Genomic DNA, 20,110 nt, shown 5'->3' on the forward strand with positions numbered 1-20,110 from the left:
TCCAATTAGGACTCCATAACACCCTCGACGAATTAATCGAAGCGCAGCGTCAGGCTCGTCTGGAGCGCCTCACCCTCACAGAAACGGGTCGGCACATTCTGACTAAACTCGGCATCACCTACCACCGCCAGCACGGAGACAAACACCCAATCCCAGGACGTATCCAGGCTTGGCTACATGCCGACCCCATCCCCAAAAACATGCACCCTGAATACAACAAGGAACGGCGGAAGGCACGGGCCGCCTCCCTCATCAAAGCTTACGGCGACACCACAGGCGTCACCTTTGTCGATGCAGCTGAATATCAAGATGGGCACCGCTTCGCAGCGGCTACCACCCAAGGCGGCTCGCTCAGACACGCTGCCAGCATCGTAACCCAGAACGCTGAGACTGCCGAAGAGGTGGCTATCGCCCTGGCCGCCCTCGACCCAGACTGCGACACCATCGTGAGCGACTCCCGCACGGCAATCAACAACTATATAAAAGGCCGCATCTCACAGCAAGCATTACGCATCCTACACCACGCCCCTCACTCAGCAGATAACCAAATCACGCTCGTATGGATTCCAGCACATGCCGGCGACGTTCATCCGCACCTCACCAACCTTAACGAGGTCGCACACTCCGTAGCACGAGGCCTGGTCAACCGTGCCGGAGACAGCGCAGGTGTACCCGCGGAACGCGATCGCCTCACCAGCTACAACGACATCACCAAAGCATTTTACCTTGAAAGAAGAACCTTCCCCACCCCTCATCACAAGCTAAACAGAGCGCAGGCAACCACCCTCCGCCTGTTACAGACAAACACGTACCCGTCACTACATCGATACCACAAGATATACCCAGACATTTATCCTAACCACACCTGTAAGGTATGCAAGACCCAGATCGCCTCGCTCCCGCATATGCTGTGGGAGTGTAAACACCAGTACCCGTCCGTTAACACCGAGACCCTCTCGTCGAGATGGCATGCCGCCCTGGCAGCTCCCACTTCGACGACCAGCTTTGGGCGACCCAGCAGGCCCGCGAGGCGGCGGAGAGGCAAGACCTCGACGTCCACACGTGGGAGGCCTAGGCCCAGCCAAACAAACTGCTGGTCTCAATAAAAGTTTATTCCTCCTCCTCCTCCTCCGGCGCGCTCATGTTGCGCAGTGCCTGTATGCTTGAAGCTTTAGCCGAGTCGTAGAGACGGCTCCCAGTCTGGGTTCGTCTCGTCGAACAACGCGGAGGGCTTTCCTACGAACACGAGAGCACCCGCGTTAATTAGTGTCTTCATATCTCCCCTTTTTCTCGCCTGCCTACTACAAAGTGCGCTTTACACACACGAACGTTGGGGTTTTCTTGGTTGAAATTTGCACGCCTTATGTGCGCCAGCCAGGTCCTCCGACGGTTGGCGCTGAGCATTTTCGTACGCTCGCACTGGCCTTCAATAACCTTTGGTATTCGAAAGAAGGTCATACTAGTAGGCTGCTTATTTCTTCCGCAGCTGTCGCTACGATTAAAGCAGCCTACAACTGCGCAAACAACAATAGTGGAGGGAGGAACTCGCCGGTGCGGCAAAGCAGCGCTGAACAAGGTCTAACCGCTGTTCACCAATATGGCCGAGTCGCTCCGAGCAGTGACGTCAAGTGACGTAGGTGCAAGCCATGTATATACAGCATTTAACGCTAGCGGCGCGCAGGTTTCGGAGGTGCTTCAGCGTGTGCAGTATAACCCGCGAGATTGTCCGAAGGGCACGCTTTAAAGCAACGCTCCTACGTTTTCCTTCAGTTTGAAAACTGTCAGTGGCCCACTTCTGTACCCACTCGCGATGTGGAACGCCGGGTAAACATTTTTCAGGGACTTTAAAGGGCCCCTCACCAGGCCACATAGCAAATTTTAGTTAGACGCTGGAAGTTGTTGTGTGCCAAATGAAGAGCAGTATGCGGCAAGAATTTTTCAAATCGGTTCATTACGAGCTGAGAAAAACAATAATTTGAAGCGGCGCGAAACCATGATGCGAGGAGGCGAGATTCAAACCCTTGCCAGTCGCCCCGTGTAGCCTTAGCAAGCCAAATCCCTTCCCTGCCCTCTTCACTTGACACATACGCATGAACACGTCATGCGCATGCATGGTCACGTGCGCATGACGTGCCCGAGCCAGCCAGAGCCGAAGGAATATACGGCTCTGGCCCGAGCACGCGAGCAGCGTTGCACGGCCGCTACCTTTTTTTTTTATGTAGCGGCCGTGGGCGTTTTGTCGGCGTTCTCTGTGGTGTACTGCCTGTTTCTGCGGGACGGGCATGAAAGTTGAGACATTTGAACGGGCATGAGAGTGGCGGTATCGTGAGCCAGTGCCGCATTAATGTTTACTTGGACGCGGTAGAATAAATGAGCATAATGAGTGCTCGAACGCGCCAGAACATTACTTTTGTTTCCACGGCTGGCGTCTGCTCGATGCGCTAACCGCGGGGACACGAACGCATGGGAAAGGGAGGTACATTAGCCCCGCATCTCGCTGCAATTCACAAAAAAAAAATGAAAAAAGACGCACACATTCCTTTTGCGTGTCTCATTATTTCTCTCAAGTTTTATTAATCTATTCAAGCAAGAAATTACACAAACTAAACATGTGTCAAATAATTACCACAGTGGCACGTGCTACTGTTGACGACGTCAGAGCACAGTCGTCTACGTAGAGGAGCGACGTCACAGCACTACCATCTACGTAGGGCCATTTTCTCATGTACGTCATCCCCTCATTCTCTAAAGCACGCGCCCGCGAGAGGAAGGGCAGGCAGCGTTCACCTTGAAATTTGACCCATTTCCGCGACGCGTAGCGTTGCAAATTTTGGCAGACGTGATAGTGAACGCCCAGTGTATGCATTGCGCTCGTTAGCTCAAAACTGTCAAACCTGGTGAGGGGCCCTTTAAGTAAACATAAAGTCGGTAAATGTACAATGCGTCGAACGCCACCACGTTGCGGGAGACGTGGAGGGGTCACTCCACGCGCCGCAGTTTTCAAGAAAAAAAAAAGGTAAGAGCATTGGGTTGTAGCGCGCTGCTCAAACACGAAGTAACCACTGTGACAGTTCTTAGTTCGCGCTCGTCCTGTGTATATCTGTACGTTCTTTTCGAGCGTCCTTTCTTGTGTTTGAGCAGTGCGCTGCACGGGTCGAGCTGTGACCGTTGTTAGGTCGCGGTCGTCCTGGGTGTTTTCTTTTTGTGAGTCCTTTGCGTTTCAGCGGCGCGCTGCAAGTGTCGAGCTGCTTGCAGTTCTTCTTCTGACATCCTAATTTGTTGCTATCGCATTCGTTGCTTCGCCGTTGCGGCAAAACTGACATTTTTTTTCTGAATATATTTCCCATCTTTCACTGACTGTCCTGCGGCCGCTTCGCCTTTTTTGCCTGTCTATGCTCCCGTGATGCTTCACAGGGGCGTAGCCAGGTGGGGGGTCTTAAAAGGGATGACGTGCTTCTCACAATGGCCTGCCTTCGTTCCATGGCATTCCTGAAGACAGGAAGTAAACAGCTCTTGGGATGCAACATCAGGGTGTAATCAGGGTCCTTCGGCCGCCATTATCGTCAAAAACTTGCTTGCCCAGCACCCTGCTCTTTAAAGAATGACGGGACATGTCCGACTGAGCAAACGTTTGGGGGCGGCTCTGCCCTCCTCGGGCGCACGCCCATGATCCCATTTATAGCGTTATGTGTTTATGATCACTACCCAAGCTGCTAATCCCTTTCTCGCTTGTTCTCATTTCTCTCAGTTTGTCATATATTCCTTCTGTCACGAGACAATCAATGTTCATGTGCCTGTTTCCGATTTCCCACGTTATCTGCCCACCACGTATATATAGGGCCCGTGCTAGCTATCGCAAGATTATGCCGCTCGCAGATATATAGCAATAACTTCCCATTGGTATCTGTGTATCCGTCAAGGTCAATCATGTATATGGTCATTCTAACGGGTTAAAACGGCTTATAGAAGCGACACCAACGGTGTGAGGTTGAACGAGAGGTAGCGCACGCGCTCCCGTAGGAGCCCGGCTATCAGTGCAGGCCAGTAGTTCCAGCAGGTCGTGCTCCTTAAAATGCAGCCAGCTGGGCAGGTCCGGGATGTAGTATGTCGTGATGTCGAGAAATAAGAGATCTCAGGAACGATGTGCCCCTTCGACTGGACGGATCTTGAATGCGAGCTCTTACGAAGAGACGCCTAAAGGCCGGAGTGGTGCGAACTTACTTCGCGCGTCAAGTAAAGGCGCGGCGGCACGATGCAGGATGTGGTTGCAATCAAGGAGGTTTAAAAACGATTGCTGGAGTGGAAATTGTGCAAGAGTGAAGCTGTGCCCCCCAAAAGATGGCGGCTGCAGCGGTCCTCTTAGTAGAGGCACAATAAAGCGTTACTACCGTTTAGCGAAAAGGAATTTTTTTTTCTTCCAAATTTTCCGGCAGATACTGCTCAACGTGTGACTTTGTATTACCGGTTTCCTTAGGAAGCATCGAAGCCCATACTGCCCACAGTGCCCAGCCCTGGATGCAATGACCTCAAGCACTACACCTGATAATGTTGCTGCCAATTTTCCACCTAAGCAATTATGCCTTTAATTAAAGGATCCCTCACCAGGCCCTACTACAAATTTGGACACAAGAAGTTGGTAGGCTGGGGTGCATTTGACTGGTACAATTATTATACCAGTGAAAACACATGCAGAGCTCTTCCAGCGGGCCCACTCCCATACGGTTGTGGCCCTATGCTAAGGTGCAAGGGCCCGAGCCAAAAAAAAGTCCAACACAGTACTATAATCAGCAGTTTAGGCACAATTTCACATGCAAGCTTGCACTGTAGGTGAAACTTATCAGACAAGAAAGTACAATCAGCTATTGTATATAAAACGAAGTTTTTATTTGGCAACAGCAACAAGCTAGCCCATGCAGCTGCTTGTGTAGCGTCACACGACCCAAATTCAACCTTCTAAAAAAAAAAGAACCTGTCAACATTTCATAGCAAACACATACACAAAATACCTACAAAAAGTGAAAAATATATGTTACACACTATGTACAGTGAACACCAGTTCTTGTTGCAAAATATAATACCTTGCTTCGTAATGGCAGTTCGCATCGCACACCAGAACAAGTGCGCTGGAGGTATTGTCCTAGTCAGACAACAGGCCTCGCATAAAAATAGGCAAGCCTCTTTCCCATGTTTGCAGTTTCTCCTCTACGACAGTGTTGACTGAAAGTTCGACACACACGTCACATGGGTAAGAGGGCAGGCACGAGGAATACTTTCTTAAATCACACAGTCTAAAAGGAACGCTCCGAAAGGTGCCACCGTCCCTGAATATAAACAGGGAACAAGTACCTCCTAGCACACCCGCAAGCACTCACACCTTATGCTCCACACAGGCCCATTACCATGCTGTAGTTGGCACAAAGGCCACGCAGCCCAGCCGACAAGGCTTCCACGAGAATGTTATTTCCACGTTGACAACGTCTCAATTCATCCAAAACTGAGGAATGTAGGAGGCCGTCACAACCTCCAGCTACGTCACTACCGATTCCTCCTGCACACTGCATGTGCAAAATGAAAGAGCTTTCATGTGACAAGCTGTCTTCAACTACTGAAGTGAACTGTCAGTGCCGACAGCCCTCTGAATGCAAAAACAGGGAAGCAACTAAGGCAGACTTCAAGGGCATGATGGCACACTGAATGGACTCCGACAAAAGGACACTTGTTGAGGGGCAGCGTGTGAAAACACTGTCGCCATTCCTTCAGCATGTCGCGGGCACTGAGCACTTAGGTTTGCCAGGTGAAGCAAGCAAGGCTTATGTGTGTTACGTGTACACTTACGTAACATTTTTTTTTCTCCTGCACTTGTACAGTATTCCTCACACCCTACTATGTGACCAACAGTTTTGGTATGCACCTAGTGCATGTGCAGCAAAGTGACGTTAAATTTACGCGCTCTGGTTATAATTGTGCAAGCAGCTCACATACAGCCCAAGCTACTTCACAACATGCAAAGCATGGCTACGCGAAAAGAAATCGCTGCATACTCCTAGGTGTTAAGCAGAAATATAGAACTCGCTTCACTTCAACCAATTAACCAAACTAGTATTAGTTTTGAAGCACAAAGCCAAGATGTTATTTAAGAGAGCCCTAAAGACTCCATTACACTGACACATAAGTTTTGTAGTTTGTCTTTCTATTAAACACTAAATACTGACATAGCTGTCACGGCTGGATAGCTCCAGTGCACAACAATTACTTGTTTAGTGCCATTTCTACAGTGCCAAGTCAGAGTTTTGGTTTTAGGGAGCACTGAGAAAAGTAGGACGGCTGGAATGTGAATACAGCAGGTCACGTGACCAACACAGAACTGTCACATGCATGCCTTGCACAGTAACACATGAACATAAGCATCACATTGACAGTTATGCTTGCACGTGCTTTTACAATGTCTCCACATCGTCCTCATCCAGAGACTTGGAGATATGTGACTCGGGTAGGTCGTTGTGTGCGTACATTCCAGCCAAGTCGATGATCTCATGATGTGCTGCACTCCGTTACGCAGCACACGCCCTGAAATCAATTTTAAATGTGTTCCAATGTTTACGCTTCGTTGATATTTTGTAGACGCATGTGTCCCCACAAATCGATCTCGCAGATGATCTTGCCTTCAAATCTTTTGTGTCACTACTCTTTTCGGATGAACAAAACTTCCATCCTTGGCCTGTTGCTGCAGTTAAAGCTTGATGCCTGCAAGTTGGCTGAACAAGTTACCGCATGCCCAATGGAACGACTCTCCGCACTGCTGCCACATGTGGTCACGATGGCACACAAGGCCTGACTTAGAATTGGACTCTTCGCACGCAAACATTACACAGCTGAACTGAAAAATAACGACCTCCGGTGAAGTTTCGAAGCTTATTAATTTTACAGCGTACATGTGAAGAATCTCTGCCTCAAGAACCACAGCACTGTTCATGTCTACAGGCAGCCTCAAGGTAGATTTGACCTTTGTAGTGACAAACTGTAACTGGTACCAATGCTGAACTGGTATCGGCCCCATCAGCACCATTCCCATCTGAACTAGTCAGCCTAAAGAAGAAAAGGACAACCCCCCCTACACATTGCTTTTTCCTTTCTCCATGAAGTAATCTACAAAGGGTGACTTATGCTTCTTAGCACTGCACAATTAATGCCTATTGGCCCTTTTTACAGTCTGACTCACCTTTTCAGTGCTGCCGGCTCAAAGCAGAGCCCTTCCAAAGGTACTAACAGTGCCAACTGTCAAAAAGTACTGTGCCTTTGGGATCAAACATAGTAAACTCTGTTTCTTTCTTAGCACTAAGCTGATGGCACTGATGGAGCTATAGCAGACGAGTTAGTCGCTGCTTCTTAAGACGGAGACGTTGCCCACACAAACAAGCTTCTAATCTTTCAACATGGAAGCAGCACTGTCATCTATCAGTCCTAAAGCAACAAAGCGATAAATAGAACTTTATACAATTAAAGCAGCAGTAACCCGAAGTCTACGTTGCCTACTCAGATGTCCACGCCATTAAAAAATAATCTGAAATCACTGTTGAAAAACAGTTCATTGTCTTGCTAAGCTGACTACACTGTCAAATTAGCACCCTGAATGGAAAATAATACATCCAAACAGCACGACCCGCAGCTTTCAAAACTCCTCTGCTTCGATGCCATGCTAATGGCACAAATATAAGACTAAAATGACTGAGTCAACCCGGCTCTGCAACCATCACCAGAGAGCAGATGGCAACCTCCTTCATAATGCCCCTAATGTGGCCAAAGAAAGCTAAATAAAAGCACAAATAACGCAAAATTGCACAAACATGCCACTATGATAAAGTCCATGCTTCCTGCTGCAGCCCAGCTAGTTTATAACTAAGTGTGTGGGCTGTGTGAGCTTGTGTGCTTTCAAAGGCAACAACGGTAAGACTTCTTCAAAGCAAACACACACATATGAAAGCTTCCACCAAGCTGCAACATTTGGTGCTGCAGTGCTACACCAACAGTGAACAGATTCCTCAAGCGCGACTAAAATACACATCGTAAAACCTCGTTCCAGGGGCAGCACCAGCAAGCAGACAAATAATGTTAATCTTTCTCCTGATGTGCACCCCACAATAGCCCCTCAGAGTCTATCCTCAAGCAGGAGAGGACACAGTCTAAAAGCTATCTGTCAAAAGCATAAATACAAAACAGCAGAATAGAAAATGAACGAAACAAACAAACAACAGAAGGGCTCAACACAGACAGACACGCACAACACATTCCAGGAGAGGACAAGGACACAGACGTGTGGTGCAGAATCACATAGATACCCTAATAACATAGGCTCAACATGTTTGATTTCCCACGGCCAGTACTGTACAGTTATGTTGGCCACCTGCACTCGCGCACGAGTAGGAAACGGTGCGTACACACGTGCGTGCGGTGGCAGTGCTACGTGGAGGAGGAGGGAGGAAGGGCGTCACCGGGGGAAGAGCCGGCAACGGCACGGCGCCTGTTTTTTTGTACTTGTCGGCACAGACAGACAGTGAGAGGGATTGGAATCGAGAAGACAGCCATCACTTAGATGGGGGGCAGAGGTCGGAGAAGTCGTAGTCGTCGAACAGGTCGGCAATGCCCTCGGCCTGATCCAGAGTGAAGGCATAGTCCTCCTCCGAGAGGGGGGGCTCCAGCTGCACAAAGCTGTCCGCTAGAAGCTGGTCCTCAGTTTGCACCAGCAACTGCCGGCCGCCCATCGGTCCAAGGTCGTCCTCTTCCGAGATGAGGGCCCGCTTTAGCACCACCTCCTCTGCAGTGATAAAGGGACCCGGTTTGGTTACTCCATGTGCGAAAAAAAAATAGCACCAGCACACCTAAACCTTTAGAAGAGGTGTTACATGGTTGTACTTATCTTACTGCTGCACTGAAATGAGATGGCAAAAAAATCTTTAAAGGGAAGCAAGGTGTGGGAGCGGGCTAGTTGGTATTCCATAATGTTAAAACTTTAGCGCAAAACGAGCACAGCGGACAAAGAAACGCGCTTCCGAAAGTGAAGGTTAGCGCTTGTCCTCGTCGTTTCTTTGTCCGCTGTGCTCGTTTTGCGCTAAAGTTTTAACATTAAAGGGAAGCTGAAGTGGTTTTAGAATTCGGTAAAACTTTGTTGTTAACAAGGACCAACATTATTGTTGACGATGGCGTAATTTTTTCCGCTGTTGTGGCAGCAGGAGCTTTAAAATACACAAAAGAAAAGTTCGTCTTGCTCCGCCCACACGAACCTGTTGAAAGTGTGGGCATGGAAACGAACTAACCGGAACTACGTCATCATCGGGAAGCCACGCAGCACTGTCGTATCTCCAACCGTGGCCTCTGTGATTAGTTCTGGCTGTGCGCGTTGGTGAAACTGATCGCAAAGGCCATGCTTTGATGTTGCCAATGACGCGCCCATCGAAGATGACGTGACCGCGTTCGCTCAGCATCTCAAGAAGTCCTGTGGCTGCAGCCACCATTTTTTGCCAAGAAATCTCGTATGATTAATTCAGACGCTACTGCAAAACGAGCAACGTCATTCTAGAGCATCCAGTGTGAACCAATAAGATTTTTGACTCTGGATTACATCGGGAGTGCTGGTGCATGCTGGGATTCGCTGGCACTTCAGTGATGTGGCTGGAAAAGAGCTGGGTCATGCTGGTGGAGAAGCTGAAGCTGCTGCAGTGTTCACTGCAGTTCACTGGCACATAGTGGAGCCTGTACAGTTTGCGCTACTACCACACTGCCTCCAGGTTTAATTTACACAGTGTAATGCTTCAGTATGTGGCATTTAATTCAATGCGACTGAGAGATACAGTTGGTCCTGGATGTAACAAAATTGACGAATGTTGGCAATATTTTGCTATACACGGGTTTTTGTTACATGCAGTCTCACGTGAAAATCGGCAAGTATCATGTAAAACAAAACCAAAACGAGACGGACAACACTTCAGGAGACCTCACCCCTCACATTTATTCAGAAGAAGAAACTGCGTGATTTTGGCTTGTGTTTTCTTTATATATGATGACATCAAGCGGCACTCGAAGGAAGTTAATTCATGCAATGCAGCGTCATCATCCTGCGCGCTGCGGCACGACGCAAGACGTCCTATGCGCCCATCACTTCCTTCACGGCAGGCGCGGCAAACAGTGGATTTTTCTCCGATGCACCTTCGTCGTGACCTTGATCTTGCACCATTTCAACAAGCGCCGCATCTGACATTTCTTCAGTACACACTGTGTGTGTGTTGTCATATCGAGCACTCTGTTTTTGCCGCGCGGCGCTCAATGCCTTTGCTAGCCGAGTGCGTGCGGAGCGGTGCGCTACACGTGAGCAGGCGACAGTGGACGCGGCCCTGTGGCTCGTTAAGCCTGAACCCATGGTGGTCTTCGATTCCGGTGAGTATCGAGGCTACCACAGTATTCAATAAAGCATTTCACTAAAAGCACGCGCGGCTCTTCCACCGCCACCTTGAATTTTGACCCGTGACCAAGCAAGGGCCCTCCTCCAAATCTTGTCGGATTATCTTTCACCACAGGGGGCACACTTGCTTTGGATTTTACGGTAGCTGTTTTTCTTGCATTCTGGAGAATGCAGACATGCAAAATATGATGCCACAGGATCAAGCGAATAAGGTGTCACCTACTGTCTCGATGCTTGGGCTGCAGATGCTGTACAAAAATGTACAGCATCAGTGAACTTGTGAAACTGCTGTCAGTGCAGTCCACTTATAACGATGACACATGTAGGGGTATACATATCTGTTATAAAATTAAAGTTGACTTAAGAGTATCAACATGTGCGGCAAGGCTATGAGAAGAAAATTATCTATTACAATACAGCACAACCCCGCTGTTACGTTCCTTTCTTATGCATTTTCCCGGCTGTTACATCGTTTTCCGCCGGTCCCGGCACAGCTCCCATAGGGTACAATGTATTGGGAACCCCGCTGTTACGTCTTAACTGTGGGACTGTTCCCGTATGATACCGTATAATGCGGAATATAGGTCGAGGCGGAATATAGGTCGACCCCCTTACCATGACCGGCAAAAAAAAAAAAAAAAAACACGGAACTGTTGACTGAAGCACTTTATTCAGTCCTCCGAACTGTCGGAGCTCTCCTCCGAGGACGACTGCCTCTCGCTAGCCGCCTCCCACAGCATGTCGTCCTCGGTGCCGTCGAGAGCGTTGCTTATGCAGCACTTCTTGAATGCGCGCACCACCATTTCCTCAGGCAGAGACCTCCATGCCTCGGAGACCCAACCGGAAACTGTCGCGAGAGGTGGCCTGCGCAGCCGGCCTGTCGGGGTCCGCGGGTTGTCGCCAGCCATCCATTCACTGTACAACGCACGCACACGGTCCTTAAAGGGCTTGTTGAGGACGACGTCCAGCGGTTGCAGCGTTGACGTCATCCCTCCCGGAATGACGACGAGATCAGTCTTCCCGTCGCGAAGTGCCTCCTTCACCGATGCCGTCAAATGCCCGCGAAATGCATCCAACACGAGCATGTTCCGGTGCTGCAGGAGGGCTCCGGGCCGCCGGTTCCACACTGTGCGGATCCACTCGCGCATTAGGGCCTCGTCCATGTACCCCTTCTCGTTCACGCGGACGACGACATCCCGCGGGAAGGCCTCCTTCGGCAGCGTCTTCCGCTTAAAGATGATGAACGGGGGCAACTTTCTGCCGTCGGCCGTGCAGGAAAGCATCACGGTGAAGCGCGAATGCTCGCTTCCGGTCGACAGCAGCTTCACCTCCTTTGCCCCGCGTTCACAGACGGTTGTGGACGACGGCATGTCGAACCACACCGGCGTTTCGTCGGCGTTGCCGATCTGGCCTAACATGTAGCCATGCTGCCGCCGGAGGCTATTCACGTAGAGTTGAAACTCTATCAACTTGTCCTCGTACTCCTCCGGCAGCTTCTGGCAGATTGACGTGCGCCGTCGAAGGGCAAACCCTTTGCGTCGCATGAAGCGGCGGACCCAATAAATGGACCCCTTGAAGTCTTCTCTCGACAGACCGGCTTCACGGGCGAGCTCGACGGCTTTTGTGCGAATGAGCTCCGCACTCACTGGCAGGGACCTGGCACGGTACTCGCGGACGAAATCCGCCACTTTGTCCTCGAGTTCCGGGTGCACAGCTCGGCGACCGCGAAACGACGTCTTCCGCGCGTTACACACCGACAGTTTGGATTTCTGGTTGCGCCAGTACCTGACGCTTTTCTCAGATACTCCAAACTGCCGCTGCGCCGACATGTTGCCATTCGCTTCCGCGAATTCAATTACTTTTCTTTTAAACGCGGCGGTGAACTGGCGCCGCGTCCCGGTATTCATAGCTGGCCGCAGAGGAAGGTCGCCACTCGCTAGGAACACCAGATGAACAAGAAAAGAAAAATGGCGTCGGGCGTCGGCTCATCGGCTCATGGAGGCGATGTCGATGCTGATGCCCAAGAAGCATGCGACGCTCCCTGTTGCCAGACGATCACTCGGTTTGTGCCAAGGGCCGGTATATAGGTCGAGGGGCGACTTTTTAGTGACATTTTTTGGAAAAAATCTCGACCTATATTCCGCACTATACGGTACGTCGCGAAGTGCGCTCCGAGCAGACCGAGTGAGTACCTAAGAGAGCGGCCATGGTGACTTTTCACGCAGCTTGGCCTGGTTTGACCGTAACATTAGCCGCATGAGAGGCGCAAGCGACAGATACTTTCGGTTGACGCAAACAAAAGCATAGCCTTCGAGATTCGTATTGCAAAGATGGCGTCTATGACGTAAGTGCTCACGAAAGCAAGGCCTTCGAGATTGGGATTTACTTATGACAAAAGCATAGCCTTTGAGATTCGTATTGCAAAGATGGCGTCTATGACATACTTGCGAAAGCAAGGCCTTCGAGATAGGCATTTACTTCTGCCACCACGTTGGCATTTATTTGTCGGAGTTGTTCGAGCTTGTTGTAGTTCACATGGTCGTGCTTGTGTGTGCTTAGTTCTTCCACGCCTACAGCTGTTCATGCTAAAACAAAAATCACATACATTGATTACATTTCTGTGGATGACGCCATCCCCAGCTCTGCGTTTCTATCCGTCAACTAGACCGTGGCTGAGTGCATCAATGTGTGCACCAGTGAAAAAATTTAGGAGTTGGTGGAGCCGCTTTTGGGTGTACTTCTATTTTCGCAAGGCGTTTGACCGTTTACTGCAAGCCACGATGGTCCGACACTATGCTCATGGTCCTACAGTATCGCTCAGCGACGCGGACACAACCGGCGACAATCTCGCGAAGGTATCGCCATAAGCGATCGCTTGTCAGGTGTAGGCCGTAGTGGCACTAGATTTATGAAAAGGATGTGAGACTGCAGGTGCTCGAAAAACTTTTCGTGCTGCTCGGACGTGAGTAAAAGCACCAGGCAACGTTGCACGGTTTTTGCACGCGTAAGCACTGAAATAAAATTCTGTACCACTAAATATTTTGTCGCTTTTTCTGTTTTTCGGCTCTTGCGTTTCCCGTCTCTTACATTTATTTTCTACGGTCCCTTCAAAAACGTATCAGTGGGACTCTACTGTATACTTGTGACTACATAACAAATAATCAGAATTTTGCATTCTAGACAGTATTTTCCATGCAAAGCACAAAATTCACAGCACTAAGTTTTCTTTAACAATGCCAAAACGGGGCTAGAACTTTGGATATGCAAGTTAGTGGCTGCCGCCATTTTTCCAGCATGCGCAGATTGCAAAAGCCACGGAGAGTGAGAGCATAATGTGTTTACATTAAGGGAGTGCGAAAATTCTATTCGATTTGCAAGGCACTTTTACTATTCAAAATATGCAAACACCACAAGACTTCATAACAAGTATTGAAACCAGCACAAACAATGACATACTTGTGGTAAATTGCAAATGTGATGTCAGTATTCAAGTGTAGTGGCCAGAGCATGGCATTGTGTACGAGGCCAAGCACGTTGTTGTGATAGGGCACCAAAATTATATTGTACAGATCCACCGAAACAAATGGGGATCTAATATTCCAAAATTAAAAAGAAATGTCTCAAAATAAGGAAACCTAGCATTTTTCTGGGTTATCCTAAGGTAACCCAGATAATGCCTGCAATGAACATCGTGCGATCAGTTTTAATTGCTCCTCCCAATTGCGAAAGCATGCTTAGAGGATTAAACTATGATGACAAGACTGACACATCGGCACTAGTGTGTCTAGCGAGCAGCTGGTTTCGTTGTCTGGAGGAACAGTGACATGCACAACACTGTCACCGCTTCCTGTACACACCAAGCAGCTACCCTTCCTTCATGGCATTAAGTAACTGCTTATGTGGTACTGTCAAGAAATAGCGCTGTACGATGACTACATTTCCTGCAGTATATATTAGTATTTGCTGCACAACAAGCTTACGCTTTCATGTCTGGTTAGTGAAAAAAAAAAAAGATTTTTTTTTTTTTTGCAAAAGTCAGTAGTCTTCATGCTTGAAAATATTTTTAAAATATTCGATTCAACTCACACTTGCTTCCCCTGCAATGCTCTTTACACTGAGGTTCAAATCTATTTTTTTTTTAAAAGATCTATCGTAGGTAGCACAGAAATGCACAGCTCAAAACAATTTGCACCACCTTGCAGCAACGTATGAAAACTAGGGGCATGCAAATATGAAATTCAATTACAACAGCAACTAGAAAAGTATTCCTATTCAGAAAATTAAATACACGCATGAACAGTACGCGTGTGACACCAATGCTTCCTGTCTCATACGTTGCCTTTCTCCAAGAACACCAGCTCCTTTCCCTCAGTCTTGTGCAGTAACTAGTTACTAGTAACGCGTTACCGGTAACTAGTTACTTTTTTCAGTAACTTGTAACTGTAACTAGTTACTTTTAAGTTAGAGGAACTTGTAACTGTAACGCTGTTACTTTTTTCGCAGTAACTGTAACGGAAAATACCGTTACAGTTACTTCTGTCTTTATGAAAAATTATCCAACCGCAACATTTTTCGAACTTTCTTCTTTACCATATATCCTCTCCACCCCTCAACTTTCCAGAATAGGGCTCCCCTCGCAGTTTAGGAGAGGAGGTGACAATGCGGATTATCTTCCCTGCAGAAGACCGAGGTTGGAGGTCTGTCATTAACGCAACATGTAAATCAATCGTAGTTCAACTGAACAGCCTGCTAAGTTCGCGTCCGTTTTCTTTTCAGCATATATATCCTTTTCGTCACTTGAGTATCTATAGCTCTGTTCTTGGTGTACAGGTGGAGGAGCATTAGGATGCCATGTTTATAGTTTCCCTCGTCTGAGGCTCCGAGCTAATCGTGTTTGACAGGTGGCTAGAAAACAGCAGAACGTGAAACAGCTAAGGCCAGAAATTCCGTGAACTAGCGAAGTGATTTTTTTAAAACTTCTTTGTAACTGATTGTAAAATGTTTACTCCGACTTAATGCAACGATTATTAACAAAATGACAGACGTTTCGCCCCCTATGCAGGTGGCATCCTAAAAAACAAACAAAAAAAAAAAATGAGCCGAGGTCAACCAGTCCACATGTCCTTGTAAATATCCAGTGGGGGGCCGCGGTTGTTTTTGCAAGCCGCGGCGAATGAACCGCGATTCCAAGAGTTGCTTTTCCCCCACCTTCGTTCACAAACCGGCGTCGTCGCATTGTTTAGGTCAAAGCTATGTCCGGTCACACAGCAGTGCTCAACAAGCTCGGTCTTAGAACGCTTTGCATGGGTTGCTTTAGCGACATTCCGCTTGAGTTCTTTAGGCCTCGTTGATCATTTCCTGCCCGTTTCGCCGATCCCCGCATCGCACTTTTAGATACCGCAATGATCATCCGCAGGTGTGCAGTCTTAGGATTTCGTGAACACACGTTGTCATGTTCCAAGGTATAATAACGGGACTTAAAAACGGTTTGTATGCCCAGCGGACCGGAAGCTCTTCGAACAGAGTCTGACACACCTTAAACATATGGAGCAGACACAATGGACGTCGTACCCACTCTTGATGCACTCCCCGCTGCTCTTCGCATGCGCTTCTGGGTACAGTTAATAGAGAGTTTTAGTGCTGGGGACCCAAAGCCACCTGGGTACGCACGCTCTTGCGTTCCTTTGTGCTCCCAGCCGCATCCACTGAGAATGCAAAAGAGCACAAGGACCCACGCGCCCCCAAGCCCGCGGGTCCCCAGCACTAAAACTCTCTAACAAACGTCTTAGGATATACTGCCGCCGTTCCAGTACATCAACCACGTTTTCCAGTTCAAGTAAGAGGCGTTCAAAAGGATTGCTGGTGTTGGTCCCCCTTTTATGTTTCCTTCGTCTAGGGTTTTACAACGTGCAACCCTTATTAAATAAATTCTATAATTTGATTTGTGATCTATTATTTTATACATTAACGGAAAAGTAACGACGTTACTTTTGCACAGTAACTGTAACTGTAACAAGTTACTTTCGGAAACTCCGTAAATGTAACTGTAACAGAGTTACTTTTTTGGCTTAGGTAACTGTAACTGTAACACTGTTACTTTTTACTGGTAACGTGCCCATGACTGCTTTCCCTGAAGGGCTGCGGTTGGCTTATTGCCACGTATGCTTTGCTCCCACCCCATTCGCAGTCTGAATGGTTGCTCAGTTCATTTTGCCATAATCTTGAAGGATGTGCTTTCCATACAGTGCAAAGTAACTGCACACGTCATAAGACAGGTGAAATGTGCTGACATCAAGCAAAAATGCACAATGACACCCGAGTTCGTTATACGAAATCTGAGTTAGAACATCAAACACGTGGTTAGCCAAGAACCCAGGCATTCAGGAGTACTACCTTAGCAGGCACTGACATGAGACAGTACGCACTAGAAACCTATGAGCAATGAAACATTGTGGGCACCATCTAATATTGGGAGCTGAATCTACAACCAGTGTCGAACAACACCACAGGCAATGCTCCGACAGGCTAGTGCTGCTCACCCGTGGAGGGTCCGGCCACAGCGGACTGGGCTGGTGCCTCCTCGTAGTCCCCTGAAGAGGACGACGAGGGCTGGCTGTTCACAGGGACCTCTGCATCGCAGTTGACAAGTCCCACGGGATCTTCGGGGTTGGACAGGTACACCTCAATCTCCCCTTTTTCACTCTTGAGCCATATCTGCAGGCCCTGTTCAAGGAGGCACACGAAAGAGCTGTTAGCCTGTCTGTGTGGCACAAAAAAAGAAGAAGAAAACAACAGAAAAGGCCCAAACAAAAACATAAAAGCCGCGCAACTTGCACAAGCACCGATTCAGGTTTTGTAGACATAATGCGAACAAAATGTTAAAAAAGAATTCAAATCATTATGAGCATTTTACAATGATATAATTAGCAGAAAGTAATGTTGGGAGCACATAAGTGACACATAAAAAGGCTGATTAGCCATTAGCGTTAACTCAAAATCTTTTTAAAAATGATGTCACTTCCCCTCTAAAAAAATGACAGACATGTGGCTGACAATTATATCACCCTACAGTGGGATGAGAAATGTTGTCATAGCTTTCTTCAAAACTTCATCCACACACCAATGTTTGATCCAAGTTCCGCAGAGCTCACAGTAGAGCAACAAGAAGAATTGTACTTTTTCATTCGAGAAACAAGAGGCACCTTAAAAAAAGAAAAAGAACTTGGAGAAGTTCAAGCATCATTTACGAGGCAGCATGGCAACACTTTCACAACTTCTGAAACCGTAAGTTCTGTCCACCAATATTAAAGCACAAGAAAACATACTTACACTGCTGGGACAAAAGAAAAGTGCAAAAATCACATTAAGGTATGAGGCCAAGTGGAAAAAGCGAATTTAAAAAAAAAATGTCATTGTTTTGTTTTTGGTCATGCTGAATGCGCAATTTATCGCCTATCATTTTGCTGCATAAAGTTTCTGTCTATGCAGTTTCTTTCCAAAGATACAAGCAAAAATATTAGACCACCCGTCATCTACGAAACCAAAACTAAAAGTGCCAGTTTTGTGTGCATCGTAAAATTAGCTTGATATGTAGTACATTGTTGGTTATTTAACAATCTCATGTCAAGTGCAAACATGTAATAATGCTCTAATAGCGTTGTAAACCCATCATTTTTTAATCATGAAAGTAATAAACATCTCTCCAGGTGGACGCGCAATGTTGTACACCTCAAGGACAGATATGTGAGCCTGAATATCATTAAATTTGCGTCATTTTAATAATGGCAACAGAAGCACATTTGATATTTTGAAGCAAGTTGGCTTCGAGCCTGGCCTCTACACTGCAAAAACTTGCCTCAAAAACGATCGGCACTGCATCGCGAAAGCGTCCTATCACAGCACTCATGCTGCAAAGCAAGCTAGAAAAGAAAATTTGCCACTCGAGCAATGGCACACAAGAGTAAGGTCCAGGATGGAACTAGCTACAAATATCGAGGATTTAGGGCTCTAGGTCACCTTGTGTAAGCGCTGCACATGTTTCAAATCATTTTTGTTGATTTTCTCAGAACATTTTTGGTATTTTTCCGCATGCGAACATTCATAACGCTTTTGCTAATAAAGATTTTTCATTAAAACCTGGCACACTTCCTTATCACATTAGTGGGTGTGCAATGAACCTCAATAAGCAAAATCGTGCCACAAGATTTAATATGGCTGCCTGTTATACGAAGGTGCCCCTACTGCTAGTGCATAATTTCTTGGTTATTTAATCACTATAATTTTAGTATTCATCTGATCTCATTTGTTTTGGTTCATTGCACTGGCCAAAGTTTCTTTTATGTCTCTGCAAAAAATTAGATTTTTTTTTTTTGTTGCATAGAAGTTGAGTTAGGACTGTTCGTGTGAGGCCCACTTTTAATGGAATTTTTAATTATGAAAAATTGACAAAAATAGGACTTGCTTTATAATGCTAACATCCTCCTTAAAAGGTCTGCTTTACAATGTAGACTTATAATATGTAGTGATTATTGCCTTTTACAATTTTTTTTCCAACACTTGGCCTCATACCTTAATGTGATTGTCACACTTTTCTTTTGTCCCAGCAGTGTAGTATACACTACACATCCTATAATAAACAAACCACTAATTCAAAAACATTCTTAAACATTGGAGAATCAAATTGTAACTTTGCAAAACCAGAAAGATGTTTAATATTGTGTCAGTAACTTGGCCAATTTCTAGGTAGTTGTAACACAAAGTGTTTTCAGTAATGCAGGGAATGAAAAATCATTTGGTCACCAAATGTTGTACAAAAGAATGGGACTTTCCATGGTTCACACGATCTATCTAGAGTGATACACCTGTCTACTTTGTGCAAGTGTTGCTAGTGAAATGATGTTTGGTTGTTCAAACATTTCGGGCGAATCGTGCTTGACGCATCATCACTAATGAATCTAACCCGAATGCATGCATTACAGAAGAATGCGCTTGACCCAGCGTTTTCTTTTGTAATGCATGCGGGTTAGATTCATTAGTGTAGCATTGTCTCACATAACGAAGCAGTAATTAAGATAAAAATGAGGCATTAGGTGTGAGTAGTTTAACCGCTGTTTGCCAAAAGAATTCAATATTGTCAAGCATGCTGACTGACAGTGATATACATGTAATTGCGCAGGTCATTTGATTGTTCCATGACATAGGTTTATGGACACCAAGGGCTTTAACTGTGTCTGCTATTTTCATGATAGATTAATCATAACTGTTGGAGTTTAACATCCTAAATCCACGATATGATTTCAACCACCTGGGGTTCTTTAACGTGCACCTCAATATAAGCACACAGGCCTGCAGCATTTTCGCCTCTATTGAAAATGCGGCCGCCGCGGCCAGGATTCGATCCTGCGACCTGCAGGTCAGCAGTCGAGCACCATAACCACTAGATCACCGTGGTGGGTAAAACGATAGATTGATGAAAACTAAAGGCACTTGTTAATATGGCTGCTGACTGTCTTGGAGCAAGAAAAAAATATATATATATACTGTGAGCACTGACTATTTAGTTCATCTTCATCTGTATAGAAACCATTGTAATCATAATCTTCATTTGTCACACGGGCTGCGCCGCTTTGGCCTCACGCCGCGACTACATTGAAATAT

The 20,110-nt window shown here is 46.9% G+C and overlaps 1 protein-coding gene across 1 annotated transcript in view; it reads right to left on the reverse strand.

Moving 5' to 3' along the window:
- Positions 1-4,864: 4,864 nt before the first annotated feature.
- LOC119383971 (transcription factor E2F2) overlaps positions 4,865-20,110 on the reverse strand; it is a 46,459-nt gene continuing 31,213 nt past the window's right edge. The window contains exons 6-7 of the mRNA XM_037652254.2: positions 16,993-17,176; positions 4,865-8,812 (exon numbers count right to left, since the gene is read on the reverse strand). Coding sequence (XP_037508182.1) covers positions 8,583-8,812; positions 16,993-17,176 — 414 coding nt within the window. The 3' untranslated portion in view covers positions 4,865-8,582. The remainder of the gene's footprint in view (positions 8,813-16,992; positions 17,177-20,110) is intronic.

Source organism: Rhipicephalus sanguineus, chromosome 2, assembly GCF_013339695.2.
Source record: "Rhipicephalus sanguineus isolate Rsan-2018 chromosome 2, BIME_Rsan_1.4, whole genome shotgun sequence".
NCBI lineage: Eukaryota > Metazoa > Arthropoda > Arachnida > Ixodida > Ixodidae > Rhipicephalus > Rhipicephalus sanguineus.